The following is a 21,522-nucleotide window of genomic DNA, read 5'->3' on the forward strand; positions in this document are numbered from 1 at the left end:
TCTAGAAGTCTAGAAGTGAATTTTACGTATGAAGAGAACAAAACGTAATGGCAATATGGCCTGGCTTCAGCCAGAGTTGGAACTCAGGTTGGATTCGTGTCTGGACACAAAGGCTATTTGCTGACACCAGCCTTCCAGAATGGCTTAATTCGGTGGCAGCAGTTGATAGAGCTGTATCCCTCTGCGACGGCTGCTCTTCCAGGCTGCAATGGCAACAACGGAAGAGGCACAGCAGTGCAGATTGCCTGCCTTCTAGCAATCCAAAGTCTCAACAGTGCTGAACGGCCCCTCCACCTATGCTGACCGTGGGGTCAGGATGAAGCCAGTGTGAAGACTCATAGCACCCAGCCATCGCTGGTTGTTCTGTAACGGTGCTGCCTCGGGGTTCCCAGACCTTAATGAGCTGGTGGCTTCGGGGGTGGCTTAAACCTTGGGGATCTGACTTGCCCTGGTGTGCAGTCTTCCCTCCTGGCTGCCCTACTCCTCAGCAAACACCTCGTTCTGGGGAGAAGGGGGGCTTTGGTTCTGTGGCACTGCCCCATGTTTTCGGGTTCGCTTCTCTTTGGCTTGCTGTTTGGAAGCAAGTGCATTGTCCCTTTGAACAGAGCTCTCTCTGGCCTGACATCTCCCCTGATAGGCTGATGTGTCTTGACAGGCTGCTGGGTGCAGGGCTTGCTGTCCTGCTCTGGGGGTTGTGAAGCAATCTCCCTCCTCCGAGACCTGCACTTTCGATGAACCTGTCCCTTTCTCCCTGGATGCTCCATAGGAGCTGAACTGCCCTGAAGCGACTCCGCAGGGGCCTTTTCCCCCTGGAGGGGTCTCCCGTTGGGGCTGGCCCTCCTGAGCTGGCTGATCGCTGCTAATGGGAGTTTTATTTTCTTTAGATAATCCTCCAAAAATCTCTCTTCCAAGACGGCCCTTGTCTGGACACATCTACCTTCTGAGCCAGGTCATTTGTGAGGAGGTTGGTATGGGCCCTTTTTCTGAAATTTGTTATTTTTTCTCTTCTTGTAATCAGGGGTCTTTAGGTGATGGCTCAGCGTGGGGTGGCTCAGGAATTTCTGGTGTATGGACTTTGCTTCTCTGGTTGCTCTCCGGGTTCAAAGGAGCGCTGGGGTTGGGATGGTCAGGCACCACGGCGGCCCCTGGCTGACGGTGGGGTTCTAGCTGTGAGGCTGGCTGGTGGCTCCCAGACGGTGCCTCTTCCAGGGTTGCCAGTCCTCTAGCCGTCCCTTTCTGGATGGAGAGTTTTTTTTCTCTAGCCCCTGTCTGCTGCAGGGGCCCCTGGTTATGGGTGAGGCTCGCATGTCTGGAATCCTCCTCCTGGAGAGTCACCTCCTTGGGGAGCTTTCCTTTCCTTTGCAGGCCTGGATCAGTCTGAATCCCGGAGTTCTGGGGCAGCTGTGGCTCTGGGAGAGGAGCAGGAATGCAAGGAAGCCTCACTTTCTGAGCCGCCTCCTCCTGGGTGGGACTGGGGATGCTGCATGTTCACGGCTGGGGGGACTGATCAGAGGGAGTTTCACCTCACTGACTTTCTCTGCCTGGACTTGCTGAGGACTGTGGGCTTCCTGGGGGCTCAGATTTGCTGGTGGTTTTGAGTGGAGAGGGCTGATGGGAGGCAGTTTACTTATGTCCGCTTCCTGGGTTGGTGGAGGCCTGGGAGAGGCAGTCATGGTTTGATTGGAGGTTGCTCCTAAAGCCTCTTCCCTGCTGGGTGATAGGAGTTTGGGGGTGGGCCTCCTGCTCTGGAGGGGAGCCAGCATCTGAGGCTGGGGCAGCCGTGTGGGAGCCAGCCGGCTTCTAGGAAGCAAGGTCCTTGGGGCTTCCCTGGCCTGGGCCTGCTTGGTATCTGTTGCTAAGTCTTGGAGATGTGGCAATGCTGGGTAAGGGGTACTGACCCGGATGGCTTCCGGTTTGGAGGTTTCCTCCTTCAGAGCTTGCTGAGAATCTCCAGCAGGTTTCTGCACCGAGTCAGGGTGGGAAGAATCTTTTGGAAGATCATGGTGGGAACTGCTGGGTGGAAGTTTGGCTGACTCAGTTTCTTCATCCTGAATTCTCTGAGGGCTGAGGGGAGTGGGACCAGGTCCCTGTGTAGGTTCAGACAGAGGAGGGCCAGTGGGGCTTACCTGGGCATCCCCTGACTCCTCGTCCTGGCCTGGCTGAGGGCCATGAGAGGCGGGAGGGGAAGGTTGTGCAGGAGGCGCCAGAGCAGGGGTGACCGGAGTCTGCCCCACCTCACTGGCTTTCACATCAGGGACATCGGTCTCAGTGGCTATTTGTTTTGGAGGAATATCTGATTGTCGGGCATCCTCTTCCACTGGGTTTAGGGCTAGGTCCTGGGCCTGGTGAGAAAGCCCCAGGGCTGATGAGCTCAGGTGTTGAGGAAGCTCAGGATTGAGACGGCTGTCAGGGGAAAGCTCTTTTTGATGGGTTTCTCCACCCTGAGCCAGCTGTTGGTTCTGGGCAGGAGTCAGGCTCTGATTTTCTAGGTCCTTGGCATGAATTTGCGTTCCAGAGAGATGCTCTGTCATCTGGCCATCTGCTTGCAGTTTCGCCAAGCGCCTGGGAGATGGAACCAGGTGTGCTGGTACCCCAGAGAGATTCTTCTTGCTAGAGGGAGCTCCTGCTTTAATATAAAAAGAAGTTAACTAAAAACAGAAGTTTTAACTTCTTTTAATTTCTAAGCAGTTCCTAACTGCTTAGAAATTAATGGGAAAAACATCTTTCCCCTGTTAGATGTACATAGGCCCTTGAAACGAATAAAATTATACTTACAGGAGAACATAACCTTCCCTTCTCCTTGGAGATACTAAGTGTCTATAATTCTCTTATTTAGTGGAACTTAGAACGATTTTAGTCAACTGAAAACATAACCTTCAATGAATAAACATAAAAGGTTTATGTTTGGTTCTTATTCATAGAGCCACCATTTACATCCAGGTTTGTGGGTGGTGAGACATTTTCCAAGTGAATGAGATTTTACATTGTTACCACCTTAGAGATCAATGCTGCTTTTGATGGTAGAAACTAGAGGACGGACATCCAAGCCAGATGAAGTCCCATTTGTTTGTTTGCCTGTTTAATGGCAGCTCCTTATATAAGCTGTGAGGTCTGTGAAGAGTTATGTCTGTTCACCAATACCGGGCAAGGGACAGGAACTGAGGAAATGAGTGATGAATGCAAGAAGGAAGGAAAGAATTGGCTTGACAGAAGCATAAGGCACCATGGCTCAGAGCAGGTGCTCCTGAGGACCCTCATCCAGGCTGCTATCCCTCCACTCACATCCCCAGAACTCCCCTGGGACTTCCATATCTACCTTGCCTTCAAAAATTGCTCTCAGAGGCCACTAGCAATGCTGGTATTGCAGAGAGGAGCTGCTTCCTCCATTCACCATGACAGCAAGTTCTCAGAGTGACTGATCTCAGGGACAGTCTCACAGATGCCATCATCCAGCAGGCACTTGTTCAGTGAACACTTGTTCACTTGATGGATTCTGGGGGCCCAAATATCATCTTACCCAAGTCCTAAGGACAGAGCTCTGAAATGTGGAGCGGTCAGAGGAGGCACACGAGTCTGGAACAGCCTTGAAGAAGCTAGTCTCAGCTCACTTTGGGGAAGATCTGATACTCAGAGACTCAAACTGAAATCAGACCTCTGAGGTGACCCCGGAGTGATCCATCCCCAGAGGCAAACCAGGTTCCCAGCCCCCGCTCCCCTCCACTGACGCAGGATGAGCTCGCACTGCTGGATTCTCACTGAGCCCCTAGTGCGGACATGCAGCCTTTGCATCCTACCAAACCAGGTGTTCTCTAGGGAGACAGAGGGACAGGTAGGGGCAAAGAAAGGCTTCCCTCTTGGTGCGGTTTCTGAGGGGATGTCCTGTTCATCATTCGGATCTCCCTAGTTTATAAGAGTTACAAACTGAAACACTAGCTAGGACAAGAAACAAGGTTAGATTAGAAAATAAAACTATGAAAATATCAAGAATAGGCAAATTCATAGAGAAAAGAAAGTAGATTAGAGGTTAACAGGAGTTGAGGGGAGTTATTGTTTAATGGGTATAGAGTTTCTGTTTGCGGTAATGACAAATTTTGGAAATAAGTAGTGGTAATGGTCATACAACATTGTGAATGTAATTGGTGCCATTGACTTGTACACTTAAAATGGTTAAAATGCCAAATTTTATGTTATGGTATGCATTTTTGCCAAAATATAAACATAATTTTAAAAGATGTAAAAATATAAGAACAGTGAAATCCTGTGCTAAAGATTCCTTTGCTCTTTAATCTCTCCTGGTTTTCTATAATCAGACATATGAGGATTTGTTCCCCACTTTCACAATTTAACAATTGACATAATTTGGAAAATACCAAGCCTTTTATTAAAGATAAAGGGAAACTTTATGGACTAGTAATCTGCTCAGTTCTCCTCTGTTTGACTTCTCATAACCATCATCATTTCTTTCTATCACTAGTCAGAATCATGATTTGCAAATATAATTTCATTTTATGATCTACATAGCAAGAATTCAGGGTGATCATTGGTCCAGCTTTCTAAAAGCTTTACTGGAAGCATTGACTATCCCAGAAGTAGGTTGTATAGAGACAAATGGAAGGAAATACATCCCTTAATGCTGAGTTGTGAATATAGTTTTTTTCCTTATTTTACAGAAACCATTTGGTTGACTGGTGCTTTTTAAGTCTTCATGTATTAGAAATCAATGTTATCCACATTACAATAGGGAAAATAAGACAATTCTATACCTAAATTGATACATATTTTAAATTAGGGGTATATCTGAATATTTCAAGGGTTTATAATCACTGTATACCTTAAGTTACTATTTTATACATGCATTAAGTGAAAAATTCAGTTAATCCACCCATTGGTGAGGGTTTATATTTCTGGGCCCAGGATTATAGATGTTGTACTCAGAACTGATAAACCTTGGGCTCACTTTTATCCCTCTGTTCCACTCTCATTGTTAAGAGTAGAAATTTAGTTTGTATTCTTAGTTACAAATTAGCAATGTAAAATTACAAAAGATAAAGCTACGTATTACTACTTCAGCTATGTGGGAATAATTTTCAGTTTGCATTGGTTCAGGATTACCACTTTAAGAGAAACAATGCTGTTGGACATAAGCAATGTACTGACGCCTAATCCAATTGGGAAAAACCCCAATCTGGACAGCCGGATTCTAATAGTGTGCCATGACATTATATATAGGTTTTTATTTTAAGAAATGGGAGTGCAAAATTATTTCTCGACTCAAGTTAATGGTTATTGGTTAGGTTTAGAATAGAAAACCAAGGCTTCATATTTCCAGTCCAGTTTTCTAATTGCTCAGACAAAGCTGTCTTTCATAGAATCATAAATATTTTTAATTTCAATTTCTTCCTTTTGACAGCTCAATTATTTTTTAAAAAGTTCATTATACTAAAACTATTTTTTTTTTATTTCTAGAGGTCCCATGTGTGTGAGTAATGTGTTTACACACATATACCTAAATTATAGAACTTAAAATCAGAGTGACTCAGCTCAGAGCAGGAGGAACTAGGTGAGCACCAGCTGGGTACATGACAGTGACTCTTCTAGGGCTCTGGGTCCCTTCCTGGGGAGTGCTGGCACTCATTTTAAGGTAATTATGGTTGGCCCCACTCTCTTGCACTGAACCTGCAAACATCTGGCCCTTATTCCTTGGCACATACTTCACAGCCCTGAGACTCAGAAAGAACGTTCACTCTACTTCTTGTCCCACTAGAGACCCCATTAAAAGTATATTAGTGAGGACCATGTTCATTAGAACTTTTTAGATACTCACTGGAATAATGTCTGGCCTCTACAATGTTACTTTATGTGCAAGTTTATTCTTAAACCCATAAATGGAAAAAGTAACTTCCTCAGCAAATTAATTTTCTAGATAAGATAAAGTGGTTGGCTTCAGAAAACACATTGTTTTCCAAAATATTAAACAAGTCAGAAAAACAAAGGGCCATTGAGGCTAGTGATTTGGTTCATTAATTACATATCTGCCTATCTACTTTTTAAAGTTAGAATTCTATTAGTCAATAATTAGATGGCTCAGTTTCAGTTATGAAATATATCTGAATGTGATCACCTTCTTACAAATTCAGTAATTCATACTTTTCATTAAATCAGCCAAGCCTAACCTCATTAGTCCAAATAAATAAAATTTTATTATACCAGTTAAAATGAAAGTCTATTTTTCTTTGCACACATTATCTGGTCTAGTAATTTGCCAGATGGCAACTGCACCCAATAGCCAGTGTTCCTGATAGTTGTAGAATAAGAAAAGATACAGAGATGGAATCTCACAGGCTGCTGAGGCAAAGTCTTGTTCAGAGACAACCTCAGATTGAGAAACACACGTTTCTCAGTTACTCAGAGCTGGTCAGGCTCAGGGGACTGATTCCTGTTTATCCAAACCCACAAGAAGCTGATTTAAAAGCCAGTACACCAATTAATTAATTTACAATGGAGACGAGCCTGACTCAGGGATCAGGGCAGGGGGGTAATGTAGGGTACAGCCTAAGCAGGGGCAGGTCCAACCAAGGGGACCAAATTAAAGATCAGAAGGTTGCTTGATTAGCGAAGAATTAAGGCAAAGGGAGCCAGGTTCCCTCAAGAGAAACTTCTACTGAGCTGCAGAAGCCTCATGAGGTATACTACACAACGCTTCTCCATAGATATGGCTTTCTAAAGAACTGGTGCCCAGTGCAGAGATTTCGAGCAGGGCTGGATAAATACACCTGACACACTTCTAATTTAATGTCCCCCAGACCACACTTTGTAGACTGAGCACAGTCCTTCCCAGTCCTCCAATCCTTTCTATTTTCAGACAGGTCAACTTTTTCCAGGAACATTCCAGTCAGCAGGTCATACCCTAGTCACTTCATCTCCTACAAGACATATGTAGAAGGAAATTCTCAGCCATTATCTGTTGATTTTTACCAGTTTCACACTGCCCTCATTCCAAAATACCAGGAGCCTTCGACCTGGGAGAAGTGTGCAAAATTTAAAAACAGCACTGGTTTGAACTCTGGCGAAATCATGACCTGCCCTGTCTCAGTCTGCCAGGATGCAGCCAAGTAAACAAAATCCTATTTAGGCAAAGAGTCGCAACCGCTAAAACACAAAGCTGAACATACCTGCAAAGCAGCCAGGGTCTCGAGTTAACATTTCACAATATGCAGTGTGTGAACAGGGTTCAGTCCATCAAGGGAAACTTTAAAAATGGACTATAGAGGTAAAATACACATAACAAAAAATTGACTACCTTAACCATTGTTAACCGCACAGTTGAGTGGCATGAAGTACATTCACACTGTGCCACCACCATTACCATCCATCTCCAGAACTCTTTTCTTTTTTTTTTTGAGACAGAGTCTTGCTGTCTTGCCAGGCTGGAGTGCAATGGCGCAATCTTGGCTCACTGCAATCTCCGCCTCCTGGGTTCAAGCAATTCTCCTGCCTCAGCCTCCCGTGTAGCTAGGACTACAAGTGCGCGCCACCATGCCCAGCTAATTGTATTTTTTAGTAGAGACGGAGTTTCACCATGTTGGCCAGGATGGTCTTGATCTCTTGACCTCGTGATCCACCCGCCTCGGCCTCCCAAAGTGCTGGGATTACAGGCATGAGCCACCGTGCCCGGCCTCCAGTGCTCTTTTCATCTTCTCAAACTGAAAGTTTAATGGGTACAGTTCTCAACTCTGTACCCCTTAAACCACTCCCACTTCCTAGCCTCTGGCAACTACCATTCTACTTTCTGTCTCTATGAACCTGACCACTCTAGACACCTTGTGTAAGTGGACTCATACAGTAGCTGTCCTTTTGTGACTGGCTCATTTCATTCAGCACAGTTTCTTCAAGGTTCATCCATGTGTAGCATGTGCCAGAATTTCCTTCCTTTTTTAAGATCAAATGGAATTCTGTTTTATGGGTTGCGTCCACATTTTGGCTACTGTGAGTAGTGCTGCTAAAAACATGGGTGTGCAGCGCTCCTTTTGAGGCCCTGGCTTCAATTCTTTTGGAGGTATATCAGAAGTGGGATTGCTAGATGAGAGGCCGGTTCTATTGTTAATTTTTCGAGGAATCTCCATACTTTTCTCCATAGAAGCAATGCCATTTTACATTCCCACCAACAGTGCAAGGGTTCCAATTTCTCCAAATCCTTGCCAACACCTGTTATTTTCTGTTTTTTGTCTTGTTTTTATAGTAGCTACCCTAACAGTTTTGGAGTAGATTCAAGGGAGCCTTTTAAATAGATCTCAAAATTCATGTACCAAAATTCTAACTAAGGCTTTAGAATTCCTGGATTCCTGAGTTCTGAACCATGAGGCTAACCCTTATCTGTTACCTCCTCCAAGGCACTGCCCAGCCTGTTGCTGAAGGGCAGTCCCCGGAGGTCCATTATGGTCATGGAAATAAGCAGAATTACAGGTCCAGAAGGCTGACTCACGCTGCTTGTTTTGGGGACAATTGCCCCAGAAGAAGTACAGGAATAAAAGAGAAGCAGCTTCAGCCCAAGTGATGAGTACCCAAATAGCAACTCAGATTTGTTTTCCTTTCCATGAAAAAAAATCCTGGCATAAAGGGGAGAGGACAGTACCTGCAGTTGCAGCCAAACCCTTGGCAGGTTCCTCAGTCAACCCCAGGTATTCTCTAATGAGCTGACTCAGTTTTTGGTAAGCAACATCCAGATCATCTGCAGCAAAGAGAGTACACTTTAAAACAACAGGATCGGATTCAATACAGTTGATATTTAACTATTGGTGGAAACGAGTTGTTTACTACATTTAATTTTATAAATATTATGGTAGGCAGAATTCTAAGATGACCCGAAGGACACATCATCCTTGTATAATCAATCTCCTCCCTTTAATTGTGGGCAGAACCTGTGGAGGGAATGAGATACCACGCCCACGACTGTGTGACATACAGCAAAAGGCATTTTTTGCAGATGTAGTTAAGGTTATTAATGGATTGACTTTGGAATAATCAAAAGGGAGATTATCCAGGCAGGCCCACCCTAATCACATGAGCCCCACGAAAGGAGAGTTTTCTCCAGCTGTTGGCAGAAAAAGTCAGAGACTCAGAGCACAAGGAGGGTTCAATGTGCTGGTGCTGACTTGAGGATGGTGGGGGCACGTGGATGAGACCCAAGAGCAACCTCCAAAAACTGAGGATAATTCTCGGCAGACAGCCAACAGGGAAATTGGGACCTCAGTTCTACAACCAAAAGAAATGCCATCCTGCCAACAGGAATGAGCTTTGGAGGTTTATCCACAGAGCCTTCAGAGGAGCCTTCAGCCTCCTGATACCCTCAGCAGAGAATCCAGCTATCATAAGCCAGACTTCTAATCTATAAAACTGTGAATTAATAAATGGGTGTTGTTTTAAGACACTAAATGTGATAATTTCTATGCAGGAATAGAAAACAAATTCAACTGTGTAATACATTAACACATTTCAGAAACAAAAAACTATTATTAATAAGTTGAACCATATGTAATTGCTGTTTTCATAGATGAAAATAGTTGAGTATCAACAATTTCATATGGTTCAACTAATGTCCCCTGTCCACCCAGTTCATCTGGTTTCCCTTTCCCCTAAGAGGTAATCAGTGTTATTAGTTTTTTGAGGATTCTGGCAAAGATTTTTTTATGTAGTACAAGAAAATACAATTACACAATTTTTTAATATAAATGATGGCATACTATATTGTAAACCTGTCTTTTTTAGCAACTGTTTGACTTGAAGATATTTCCTTATCTGTTCACAGAGAGTTTTCTCATTCTTTTTATGACTGTGTAATATAGTACACTAAAAATATAAAGAAATTTGTCAGGCACGGTGGCTCACGCCTGTAATCTCAGCACTTTGGGAGGCTGAGGCAGGCTGATTGCTTGAGGTCAGGAGTTTGAGACCAGCCTAGCCAACATGGCAAAACCCCGTCTCTATTAAAAATACAAAAATTAGCTGGGCATGATGGCAAGCACCTGTAATCTCAGCTATTCAGGAGGTTGAGGCAGATGAATTGCTTGAACCTGGGAGGTGGAGGAGGAGGTTGCAGTGAGCTGAGATCACATAGCTGCACTCTAGCCCGGACAACAGAGTGAGACCCTCTCTCTCAAAAAAAAAAAAAAAAATCATAATCATGTGCTGTTCACCATCCATGCAGTAGATAAAGAACATTAGGTCCATGTAGCAGGACAGTAAACTGAATATTTAAATATTTATTGAAATATGAAATTCTCTCATGAACCACTGCTTCAAATTAGCTTCTAAGCTAATTTCTGAAAATGTTTGCTTTACACGTACGTTTTTATGGTTATAATATTTTGAGTAGTTGGGTTTTTAAACTATATGTAGAGTATAAAAAAATTACCTGAGTTTCATATGCCTTTCTAGAAATTTAAACGTGTATTTCATATTATATATAATTTAACTTTGTTCTCACAATGTCTCCTAAAAAATGAACTTAGTTTAGGCTCATTTTACACCAAAACTTATTAGCTACAATCTTAAGGAATAATTGAGACAATGCTCTCATTAAAACAGTGGAAGGTTAGACCTCTTGGATTCTTACCCCTTTTTGCAGCTCTTTGTGATTCACTGTTACAAGGAAAATATCTTTAACCCAAGACTTTTATTCCCACAAAACAAACTTTTAACTCAGTAGCCTTACATTTCAAAAATAAAACTTTGCTGAAAATTACCAACCTGCATTGATTACTGCATCAAAATATCCTGGAAATTTCTGATTAATTTTAATATAAAGGTCCACTCTGGAGACAGCAAATTCAATTTCTGCACGACTGAATAATCCCTTTCTCCGTAAATATCCCTCGTATTTTTCCTTGTTCATGGGCACCACCAGGATATAACGAGGCTCAAAATAGGAATACTTCAAACTTCTTACACCCTGTGCATTAAAAGGAAGATAATAAATGGGAAACAGATACATGATTTAGAAATCATTTTGGAGCCATCTGACCACATGGGTATAAGTAGTATTATTAATATATTGAAGAATTTATTTCGTCTGTATAGTTAGCTACTATTTTTCTATATCTCAAGATTGGATTACTTTTCTCTCTTCATCAACTTTTAAATTGTCATTGGAAATATTAGAATTCACTCCACCTGGTTTTTCCTTTAATTAATCATTCTAATGAATATGACTGTTAGAAAATTGCTAAATATAAAGTAGGTACATTCATAGCAATATTGCAACTTTATTACAGAAAGGTAATTTCAATTCTCCATTTCAAAAGGCTTCTGTGGAGCACCAGGAGGTAGCGATCTTACCAAGGAGAAAAGGCTCTTCTGTGACCCCTTTGTCATTATCTTGGGGCCCTTTCTGGACCTAAATCAGCACCCTTGTTGGGAAGGCCAAGCTCCTTGTAACCTGCAGACCAGATCACAGTGTGAAACTGTGTAACATACTGACTGGTCGGTGAGTTTGCAGGGCTTGGTCATGACTGCAGGCCTCTGGTTCCTGCAGACTCCACGCACCCTTCAAGTTCTGTGGCTATCAGTTTCCTCACAGGTGAAATGAAAGCCATTCCAAATGGACTCTAAAGTCCCTTCCATCTCAATCAGTTTCACTCAAGGTTCAAAATCTTCATTTTAAAAATTCAGTTGGAAGAAATACAGGCTGTTTCCAAAAACAATTTCTGAAAGAGTCAATGTCCAAGGCAGTCTGGAAACATACTTCAGCTGGGGAGAATCAGAGGAATAAAGCATGGATTATAGACTCAGTCTCCTGGAAATGAGTAGGAGTGAGCTCCCAGGGAGAAAAACAGTGAAATAGGAGCCACTGCTCAGTTAACTGTTGAACTGAAGAAAGGTAGACACACGGATGGAGAGTTTCTGTACTCACAGATGCATTGATTTTTGTCTCTGCCTTGTCAAAGGAAGACATTTTTTAGAAAAGACCTTTTCTTTTTGCTACATATTATAGAAATAAAGAAAATCTTCCTTAAAGATACAAAACCAGTTAATCACAGAGAAATAAGACTGGCAATATTCTGAAGTCAGGACAGTTAAAGAGCTGGAAGAAATGAGTAAGCCAGGGAACACTTATACCAACACAAAGAGCTAAAAGGGAATTACAGTCTCCTATGGTGTGAAGTCACAAAGGGAAAAAGTAAGAAAGATTCAGAGTTGACAGCGAAAGATTATGTATCCGATTTGCCTAGGTTTCGTTTTCTGTACATTCGGTCTAATTGAATCTGTTTTTTTTTTTTTTTGAGACAGAGTTTTGCTCTGTTGCCAGGCACCAGGCTGGAGTGCAGTGGTGCAACCTCAGCTCACTGCAACCTCCGCCTCCCGGGTTCAAGCAATTCACCTGCCTCAGCCTCCCAAGTAGCTGGGACTACAGACATGTGCCACCACACCCAGCTAATTTTTGTATTTTAGTAGAGACGAGTTTTCACCATGTTGGTCAGGATGGTCTTGATCTCTTGACCTCATGATCCGCCTGCCTCGGCCTCCCAAAGTGCTGGGATTACAGGAGTGAGCCACTGTGCCAGGCTTTGAATCAGTTTTATAATCACTTTTTTAATTCCAAAAGTGTCATACTGCTCAGTTAAAGGATCTTGAAAAAACAATCAATCATTTTTGAAGGTTCCAAGTATGTAATAAAGATTTTTTTAAAAATAAATGAGTGAGAAATTCATAGTTTTACCCTGGATCTTAATTTTGGAGAAGCTTCTATATACTTTAATTATAGATCATCGTTGGGGCAAGATGGGGTATCAGGGTAGAGAGAAAAACCTCCTGACATCTACAGGTCTAAATTTCCAGATGTATGAAAATGTTACACCCCGTGAGCCCCTGCAGCTAAATGGCAGCACGGCCCATGCATCTCATGCAGAAGGAAGGAGCAAAGTTGACTGCATGGGGCTGCCATTGTCCTGAGCGCACCGGGAACCAGTTCCACACTCTAAGAATCAGGCTTTATCTACACTTTATCTACTTTCTATAAACAGAGGCCATGCTCTAAAAAGAAAAAGGAGCATTTAGTGAGGAAATAACAGAAGGTAAAGCTTGAGTGGCAGTTTCACTCACAATATCTGTGCAATTCCTTGTATTGTAACCTAATCCCTGTTACTTAGTGTTTCACGTATCTTGTCCCCATACTAATTACAAATGGAATATTTTCCATTTATTGTGTGCCTGGCAATGTGCCGCCTGTGCACCACAGCCCTTCCCCAACTTCAAATATGTATATAAATTATTGCATGCACCCCAAATATGTACCTCAGTTATGTATCAGTAAAAAACTGATACACACACACACATACACATACATATACACCACACTCACACAAACTACACACACATTAATAGGTTGAATGAAAGACACTTACTTCTATTTCCATATGAATACAGCTTGCTAAACCATCTCTTGCAATACCTTCCACCGTGTCCCTATTTAATCCATACTTGTGATTACCATAACTAAATGTTAGAATGAATTTCCCCTGGAATTCGAGAAGAACAAAGATTTTCATGTAACAGCAGCCATCATGGAATCTAACTACAGCTAAAATTATTTGATGTCATATTTTAAATAATTTCAAAAACCTTACAAATTTTAGCAACCGTATAAGGATGACAATGGGGTAAATGAAACTTAATTTCAAACTGTGACCGAAAAATGTATTCAGAATTCTCAGCTAACAAAAAAAAAATTAGGTTTTTTAGAAATAACCTGCTGACAAAACGTTGAGAAGCATTAAGGCGCTGCAGCATATGGTACAATGGACTATTTTGTTTACTTATCCACTTCCTGCGAAACCCGCACCAAAACCTTCATTACTGAGAGGGCAAAACTAATGGCCTGCCCTTTGCCGCTGCCATTTCAGCTATGCCAGCACACCAGGCAGCCCAGAAGAGCCTTCCATTTCCAAAAGCCTTGCATTCCAAGATAAGCCATGAATTACAGATAATTCCTGGAGGCCATGAATTACAGGGACATCCTAACAGCTTTGAAAAAGCAGACACATCCTGTTTTCCTCATAAAGATAGCTTGCTATTGAAACTGCCCCAAATCTTATTCAACAGAACTAGTATCTCCCCTACAGCCATTTGAACTATAAATGACGCCTCTGTCTGTATTCTGGAAGCTCAGTTCTTTCAAAAGCTGTATTCCCTCGCAAAAAAAAAAAAAAAAAAAAAAAAAAAAAAAAAGGTGTGGTGGAAAAAAAAAAAAAAAAAAAAAAAAAGGCAAGTAAAAGCACATCTCTCAAAATTGTCTATGGCTTTTTCTTTGGCAATACTATATTCATTAAACCACTAGGTCAAATCTAAACTGGGTAACTGATGACAGTAGAAGGAATAAAAATGTGGATGACCTTGGCAAGTATGACTTCTCATATATGTGATTTTGAAATGAACAATGAAGTGAAAACTTCCAGGGCTGCAATGAATCCCATCAAATGGCAGTGGCAACATTAAGAACAGCAGCAGTTGGGTCTCTTGCTACCCGGCATCTTGGCCCCAGATGTTCTGGAGATGAGAGGGTAGAGGGATGGGCTGTCTGTCAGGGAAAGAGGTCAGAGGCCAGAAGGCACAGGGTGTCTTTTGAGGTTGGGGGGCAATGTGTCTGCTGCAGGTGATGAGAAAAAAATCCACATCCCCCATAACCAAAAGAAATTTGTGTTGTGTATTCCAAAAGTTAAAAACTCAAAAGTAAATATTCTTACTATTTTACTCCTTCAATATTATACTTTGTTTTTTGGAACAAATACTGTGACTCCTTTCGTGTGTGTGTGTGTGTGTCTGTGTGTGTGTGTGTGTGTCTAAAACCTATATAGATACATATCTGGCTCTCCTTTTGGATAGACACTTTATCTTGTTTTTTTTCATGTGCTGGTTGGTGTTACGTGTCAACGTGGAAGATGTTTGGGGTGAGATTAACATTTAAATTGGTGAACTTTGAGGAAGTAGATGGCCACCCATAATATGGGTGGGCTTTATCCAATCAGTTGAAGGCCTCAATATAACAAAAAGATCAGCCTTTGGATTTCATCTGCAACACTGAAACCTGCATTGCAAAATTATGACTGAGACAATGAAAGAGATCTAACCTAATGGACTCCATCTTGCTTCTAACTTCCAAACTGTCCTTGTTCATTCTTGAGCACAAGTTGAATTAACTTGTGGGAGGAACTGAGTTTCTACAGTTTAAAACAAAGACGATAACAGCCCTTTCCCAAAACAAACTTCCTTCTTGCCAGGGGACTAGACTGCTTTTGTAGGACTAAAAAATTAGCCAGAAGATCAGAAATTATGGTTTAGAAGTCGTGTAGCTGGAGGCTACCAAGATTCTGACTCTCCCTAAACTGCTCCTAAGATCAGTGCTTGAGATATTTTGCAGACCCTGCACTTGATGGATCAGCTGGCATCACCCAGATCAATAAACTGGCTCATCTGATCTTGTGGTCCCTACTCAGGGATTGACTCAGCACAAGAAGACAACCTGACTTCTTATGATTTCACCTCTGACCTGACCAATCAGCATTCCCAACTCATTTCCTTCCCCCTACCAAGTTGTCCTTAAAAACTCTAATCCCCAAATGCTCAGGGAGATTGATCTGAGTAATAATAAAACTCCAGTATCCTATACAGCTAGCTCTGTATGAATCATTCTTTCTCCATTGCAATTCCCCGTCTTGATAAATCAGCTCTGTCTAGGCAGCAGGCAAGGTGAACTCATTGGGATCTCCTGGCTGCCTGGCTCACACTGCAGATTTGGATTTGCCAGTCCCCATAACCTATATATGCCAATTCCTTCTACTAAATCTCTTTCCTTTAAGAGATGGGGTCTTGCTGTGTTACACAGACTGGAGTGCATTTGGGCAATCATAACTTACCACAGCCTTGACCTCCTGGGCTCAAGCAATCCTTCTGCCTCGGCCTCCTGAGTTGCTGGGACTACAGACATGCACCCCTATACCAGGCTAATTTTTTATTTTTTGAAGAGATAGGGTCTCATTATGTTGCCCAGGCTGGTCTCAAGCTCCTAGGTTCAAGTGATCCCCCCGCCTCAGCCTCTCAAAGTGCTGGGATTACGGTATGAGCCCAACCCTAAGTCTCTCTCTCTCTCTCTCTCTCTCTCTCTCTCTCTCTCTATATATATATATATATATATATATATACACACACACATATATATACATATATATATGTATATATATACATCCTATTGATTCTGTTTCTCTGGAGAACCCTGACTAACACTCTTTGACTCACTCTGTTTTCAAAATGTATACTTGATTTCCTCTTCAGATACAAACTGTAAGTTTGTTTATTTATATGTACAAGGACCTTCCACTGTGGATCCAAAAAAAAAAAAATGCATTTTCTAGAAAGATGTAGAGACGCAGAGTTGGGAGGAACCTTGCATAGCACATAGGTATAAAAGAGACCTCATTACAGGTTTGTTAAGATTTGGGATTAAGTGGTTTCCCTCCACCCCATTCTGGCTGGTGATGCTACTTTCATTTCTTACTGCATGTGGATTTCCTAATAAATAGCAATAGTCATACTCCAAAAACCTCATGGTCTGTGGTTTTATTTCTACAGGAGAGGGAGAGCTTCTGTGGGGACTGTGTATGTGTCCATAAAAAGGGTTCTCATATCTGTGGGCATATTAGGGGGATGATTGTGCATTGCAGGGGAAGTGTCTGATGGGAAGGAGAAGACATCTGTGTGTGGGGAGGGTATGCAGGTCTATGTGTTGTACCCGTGAGGGCAGGACGGTGTGACTGTCCACAGTAAAGATGTGCCAAGGTTGTCCGTCAATGGGGCTGCTGTGATGGGGGGTGGTGGGCAGGCTATCTGGGGGGCTGTTGTGTGGAGGGGGGTTCTGTGTAAAGAAGGCTGAGTGTCTGTGGTGATTGGCAAAGCTGAAAATGTGTCATGAGTTTGTCATTTCTAGGTTTTGTCTCTCTTCATGAAACAGTCTCGAGCTTACATTAAAAGAAAAGAGATCAGAGATAAATTCAAGTTCAAGAAAATTACACTATCCTGAAGTATATGTATGTGTTATCAGAAGCAGTAAAAATAAGCACTTCTCAAACACAGCAGAATTTTTGGAGTGGTAGTAAAACCTCTAAGACTAAATATAGTATAGAAGTATAGTGACTTTTTAGACTAGGAATTGAACCAGACTAACTTGATTACAGATCTGATTAGGTATGAAACATCAGAGAGCAGATGGGGTACTGAGAACAGATGAACTGAAGTGAGAAAAAAAATGCCTCATATTCTAACAAGAGAAATTAACATTAATTTTGGGAACTAGTTGTCTTTCATCCTACAGAGTCCTAAGAGAATACTTCTTACTAATAGCAAGATAACTTCTCAAATCTCTATTAAGGCTTTTAGAAACATAAAGTCCCAGAGGACCCCTAATCAATTAAATTGAACTGCCAAAATATAACTGTAAGAGAGAAAATTAGGAAGACTTTCCCAGACGTTCTTTTGACAAGTTTAGAGAGAAAATTGCCCAGGGATTATAGGATTTTCTCACTTGTACGTCTCCATGAACACAAGAGAAGTCCACAAAACATGCACCGTGTATAGAGTTGGCCATTCAAATTAAACTCATAGAAACTGCAAAGCCTACGCTGAAAAGTTCCATGATTATCTACAATGAGGTATAAGCCAGGTCCATTATTTTGGGGTGGGAACAGAGGAAGGAAGAAGGAAAAAGAGGGGAAAGAGGGAAGGGGATATGTAGCTACAAGGGCATCAGCCGTTGGATGGCAATCTTTCAAAAGCAGAAACACAGATTAGTCCCTCATCTGATAGTTTGCCGGCTTCAGAAAAGTAAAGAAAGTCATGTAGGATTTACTTGGTGATAGAAACAACAAGGATATAAACAAAAATAAGGGCCAAGGTGAAGTAAAAATGAAAGGTTTACAGATTTCATTGGTCATGATGAAAATATGAGATACTCTTTCAGTTTAACTGAAGTCATGGACAGATATGTACTTACATTAGCATATACTTTCAACATATAAAACATGCGAGGATTATGAGGGTTCCCTTTGTATGTGAAGGCCAAGAAGGAACAAATAAGTTGTTTTGAAAAAAACGAATTCAAAGACAAGAGTGTTGTGAGTTATTATCAATAACTAGATTGTGAGGGTTTCAGTAAAAAACAAATGAAAAAACCCAAAATTTAAATTGAACAAGATTGCTCTGAGTGCCTGTGAAATGGACTAATGCAGGGTTAATTACCTTGACCTGGTAAAAACATAGTCCCCAAAGAAGTTAGGGATCTTCTCCCATCTTCTAGCAAGAGCTGCCATCTGCATTAGTGAACTCCTTGGCCTCCAGGACTGAGAACTTCTCAAACAGGCACATGACCATGGAAGGTAACATGTCCAGAACAAACCAACTACATGGGACACAGCATATTGAAATGGTGCTTCGGGTTGTAACAATTAGAAAGCACCACAGATAACACATAGAAAGAGTACTCTCTGGACAGAACATCCACATCTCCAGGCATACTTAATTTATAAGCTTTGTGTACCATTAGTTCTGTAAGAACTGTTTATCTTGAGTAAATCTGATTAATAACAGTAGCAGCAGCTGATTAGCACAGATCACAAGAATTTTTCATACTGCTTTAGTTCTATTTCCTTAAAACGCCTACTCATTCATTTTTACTAGAAATTTAAAATATTTTCTCCAAGACCATAAAATAAAGAAGCTTGTGAAGAATGATGTATTAAGCACTTTAAGAAAAAAAAAAAACCAATAAGAACTCACCTCTCATAACAAGCACAAAATTTAATTCTTCTTTTTTTTATTTATAACTATTTCCTAATATTTTCCCCAGAGGTCATGTATTTCTTGTGCAATAAAAACAAAGGCAAAAATTCTTACCATGTTTACCATTTCATCAAAAACTGCTTGAGAGATAAAATGATAATCAACTCGATCCCCTTCTCCAAAGTATGGTGGTCTTGTGGTGTGACAGGCCCTGAAATCATAAAACAGATCACCTAGTCTCTTTCTAACTTGAAATTCAAAATGGAAAAGGTTTCAGTATAACGTATGTTTTAAAAAATGAAGTTAATCCACAAGTCATAAATCATAAAGTAACACAATTGTGAGAACACGGTGGTGTTGAAGTGCTAGGCTATATTCAGTTACTATCATCTATAAGGATTATGGAAAATTTGGATTATCTGTACCAAATTTTTACCTATTATTATTTATCACCTTCTGAACCACTTCCTCTGCCATCATGTAATAATACTTTAGGAAGTATAACAATACTTACCATTCAACTATTTTACACCCACCAGCTTTCACGTTTTATCTATGAGCATTTTTCACAGGCTGTCTTTCTCTCCTTCCATCTGGCTGGCCTACTTGGTTTTCAGGACTCAGTTTAAATGTCAACCCTCCAAAAATCCTTTCCTGATCTTTTACGGCTGGATTATTCATCTCTTTATATTTCCGCAGCCTCAGTGTCCGTGCCAATTGCATTCCAATTATATGTTCAGGCCCATGCCCTCCACCACTCAAAGCCAGATCTAACTCGTGTACCCTGTGCTTGGTCCATATCAACATTGTATATAAACCTCCTGTGGTAATCCATGGTGCCAATGCTGAATGGAATTCTCAACTCAACCATGGGTTTTTTTCCCCATATCTTCCCCAGAAGAACATATGAATCATAAAGGGGAAGACCATGTCTTATTCACTTTATTCACCATTGCCTTCCCAATGTCTGCCACATAGCAGGCATTTGATAAATTTTTGTAAAATGAATGAAAAAACTAAACATGAGAAGTGGATAGCAGGTGCTAAGAACTCCATTTCATAGATGATTACAAAAATTACTCCTTTAAGGTCACATAGCAAGCCAGTACTGGTCCTACAACAAGAATATGGTGGTCTCAACCACCAGGAGTCTTGAATTCATCTCATTCTGCCTTCCAATGTTAAGTTCAGGAAATGCAAACTGATTTTTAGATTATCCTGTAGTTTTAAAATAGGAGATGAGAGCCAGGCACAATAGCTTATTCCTGCAATCCCTGCACTTTGAGAGGCCAAGGTAGGAGGATTGCTTGAGCCCTGGAGTTCAAGACCACCCTGGGCAACATAGTGAGATCCTGTCTCTACAAAAAAATTTAAAAATTAGCCAGGTGTGGTGGCGCGTGCCTGTGGTGTCGGCTACTCAGGAGGTTGAGGTGTGAGGTTCACTTAAGCCCAGGAGTTCGAGGCTGCAGCAAGCTATAACTGTCCCACTGCATTCCAGCCAAGGCAACAGAGCAAGACCCTGTTTCAATAAGTAAATAATAAAATAAGAGATGAGGATAGTTAGACACCTGACATGCTATTTCATTTATTCCTTGCAAAAACCATAAGCTAGGTAGTATTTCTACTTTTTATTTTACAGACAATGAAACTGAGGCACAGCGATTATCGAATGTTACTAAGTAGCAATGCCAAGATGACTCAAAAGTCAATTCTTGTTAATATCATACTAATTCAGGGAGTAAAGTTGCAACCTCAAAAGGCTCTTCATTGCAAAGACAAATAAATGTTTATAATTCATACCGCTGCTCCCTTTCCTTTAGACTCTAGAATTAACTGTACTAATAAATTTTACAGTCTTAACATCACATTTGAATTATATACTCAGGAAAGAGAGTACATTCTAAGAGAAGACTGTCAAAACACCGTGGTATTTGTTTTGTTGTTTGAATACACTGGCATTTCTTCACGTGCCTTAGCAGAGCCATGACACCCTCTGTCTATTGGTGTCCTTGACAGCCAGGGAAGATAAATCAATAGCTTGGCACCCTTGCAGCAAACCCTTAGCACAGCCTTTACACACCACGCTGAACTTTCATTTCTAAACAAAGGAATTGAGTGGCAAGAATTTCTTCAGAATTTCTCAAAGAAAGACAAAACAAAGAAGCAATATGAAGCTTCTAGGCAGGTAAATAAAGAGATGGCCCCACTGACGTGCAGAATGCTGATGACAGGACCTGCAGACTTTCTATTAAGAAGGACCTGAGATGACCTGCGGTTTTTTGAACTTGTCATCCAATTTTCACATATACAAATGTTCACCATGTTATATGCTGCCGAAGTATGAACATCTCAAAAAGAAAATGCTTCATAGTGAAGGCAACATTTCATTAAACTCACTTAGGAAAAATGATACCAAAGTCTAGACAAAGAAATTTGCTTGAGCCAGGACTTTCAAAATCCTTCTTTTCCCTTGTCTAAATCTTTCCACATGTTTATTATTTACTAATTAATTTACTAGTTAATTTATGGTTTGTAATGGGAGCCATAATCCCAGGGACGTTCACTTAACAGAGAAAAGGACTGAGTTGGAGATGAACCCCAGACTCCAACTCTGGTCCTAAAAGGCTAAGGGTGCCAATTCATGGCCAAATGTCACTGAGGCTACTACCAAACCAAGTTCACAGAAAGGAGATGATCAAG

At 41.4% G+C, this 21,522-nt stretch overlaps 1 protein-coding gene across 1 annotated transcript in view; it reads right to left on the reverse strand.

The window, feature by feature from the left end:
* LRGUK (leucine rich repeats and guanylate kinase domain containing) overlaps window positions 1-21,522 on the reverse strand; it is a 123,961-nt gene that overhangs the window by 44,821 nt on the left and 57,618 nt on the right. Inside the window, exons 12-15 of the mRNA XM_017532523.2 lie at window positions 18,937-19,033; window positions 13,401-13,514; window positions 10,747-10,948; window positions 8,633-8,728 (exon numbers count right to left, since the gene is read on the reverse strand). Coding sequence (XP_017388012.1) covers window positions 8,633-8,728; window positions 10,747-10,948; window positions 13,401-13,514; window positions 18,937-19,033 — 509 coding nt within the window. The remainder of the gene's footprint in view (window positions 1-8,632; window positions 8,729-10,746; window positions 10,949-13,400; window positions 13,515-18,936; window positions 19,034-21,522) is intronic.

Source organism: Cebus imitator, unplaced genomic scaffold (assembly GCF_001604975.1).
Source record: "Cebus imitator isolate Cc_AM_T3 unplaced genomic scaffold, Cebus_imitator-1.0 Scaffold77, whole genome shotgun sequence".
NCBI classification, from domain to species: Eukaryota; Metazoa; Chordata; class Mammalia; order Primates; family Cebidae; genus Cebus; species Cebus imitator.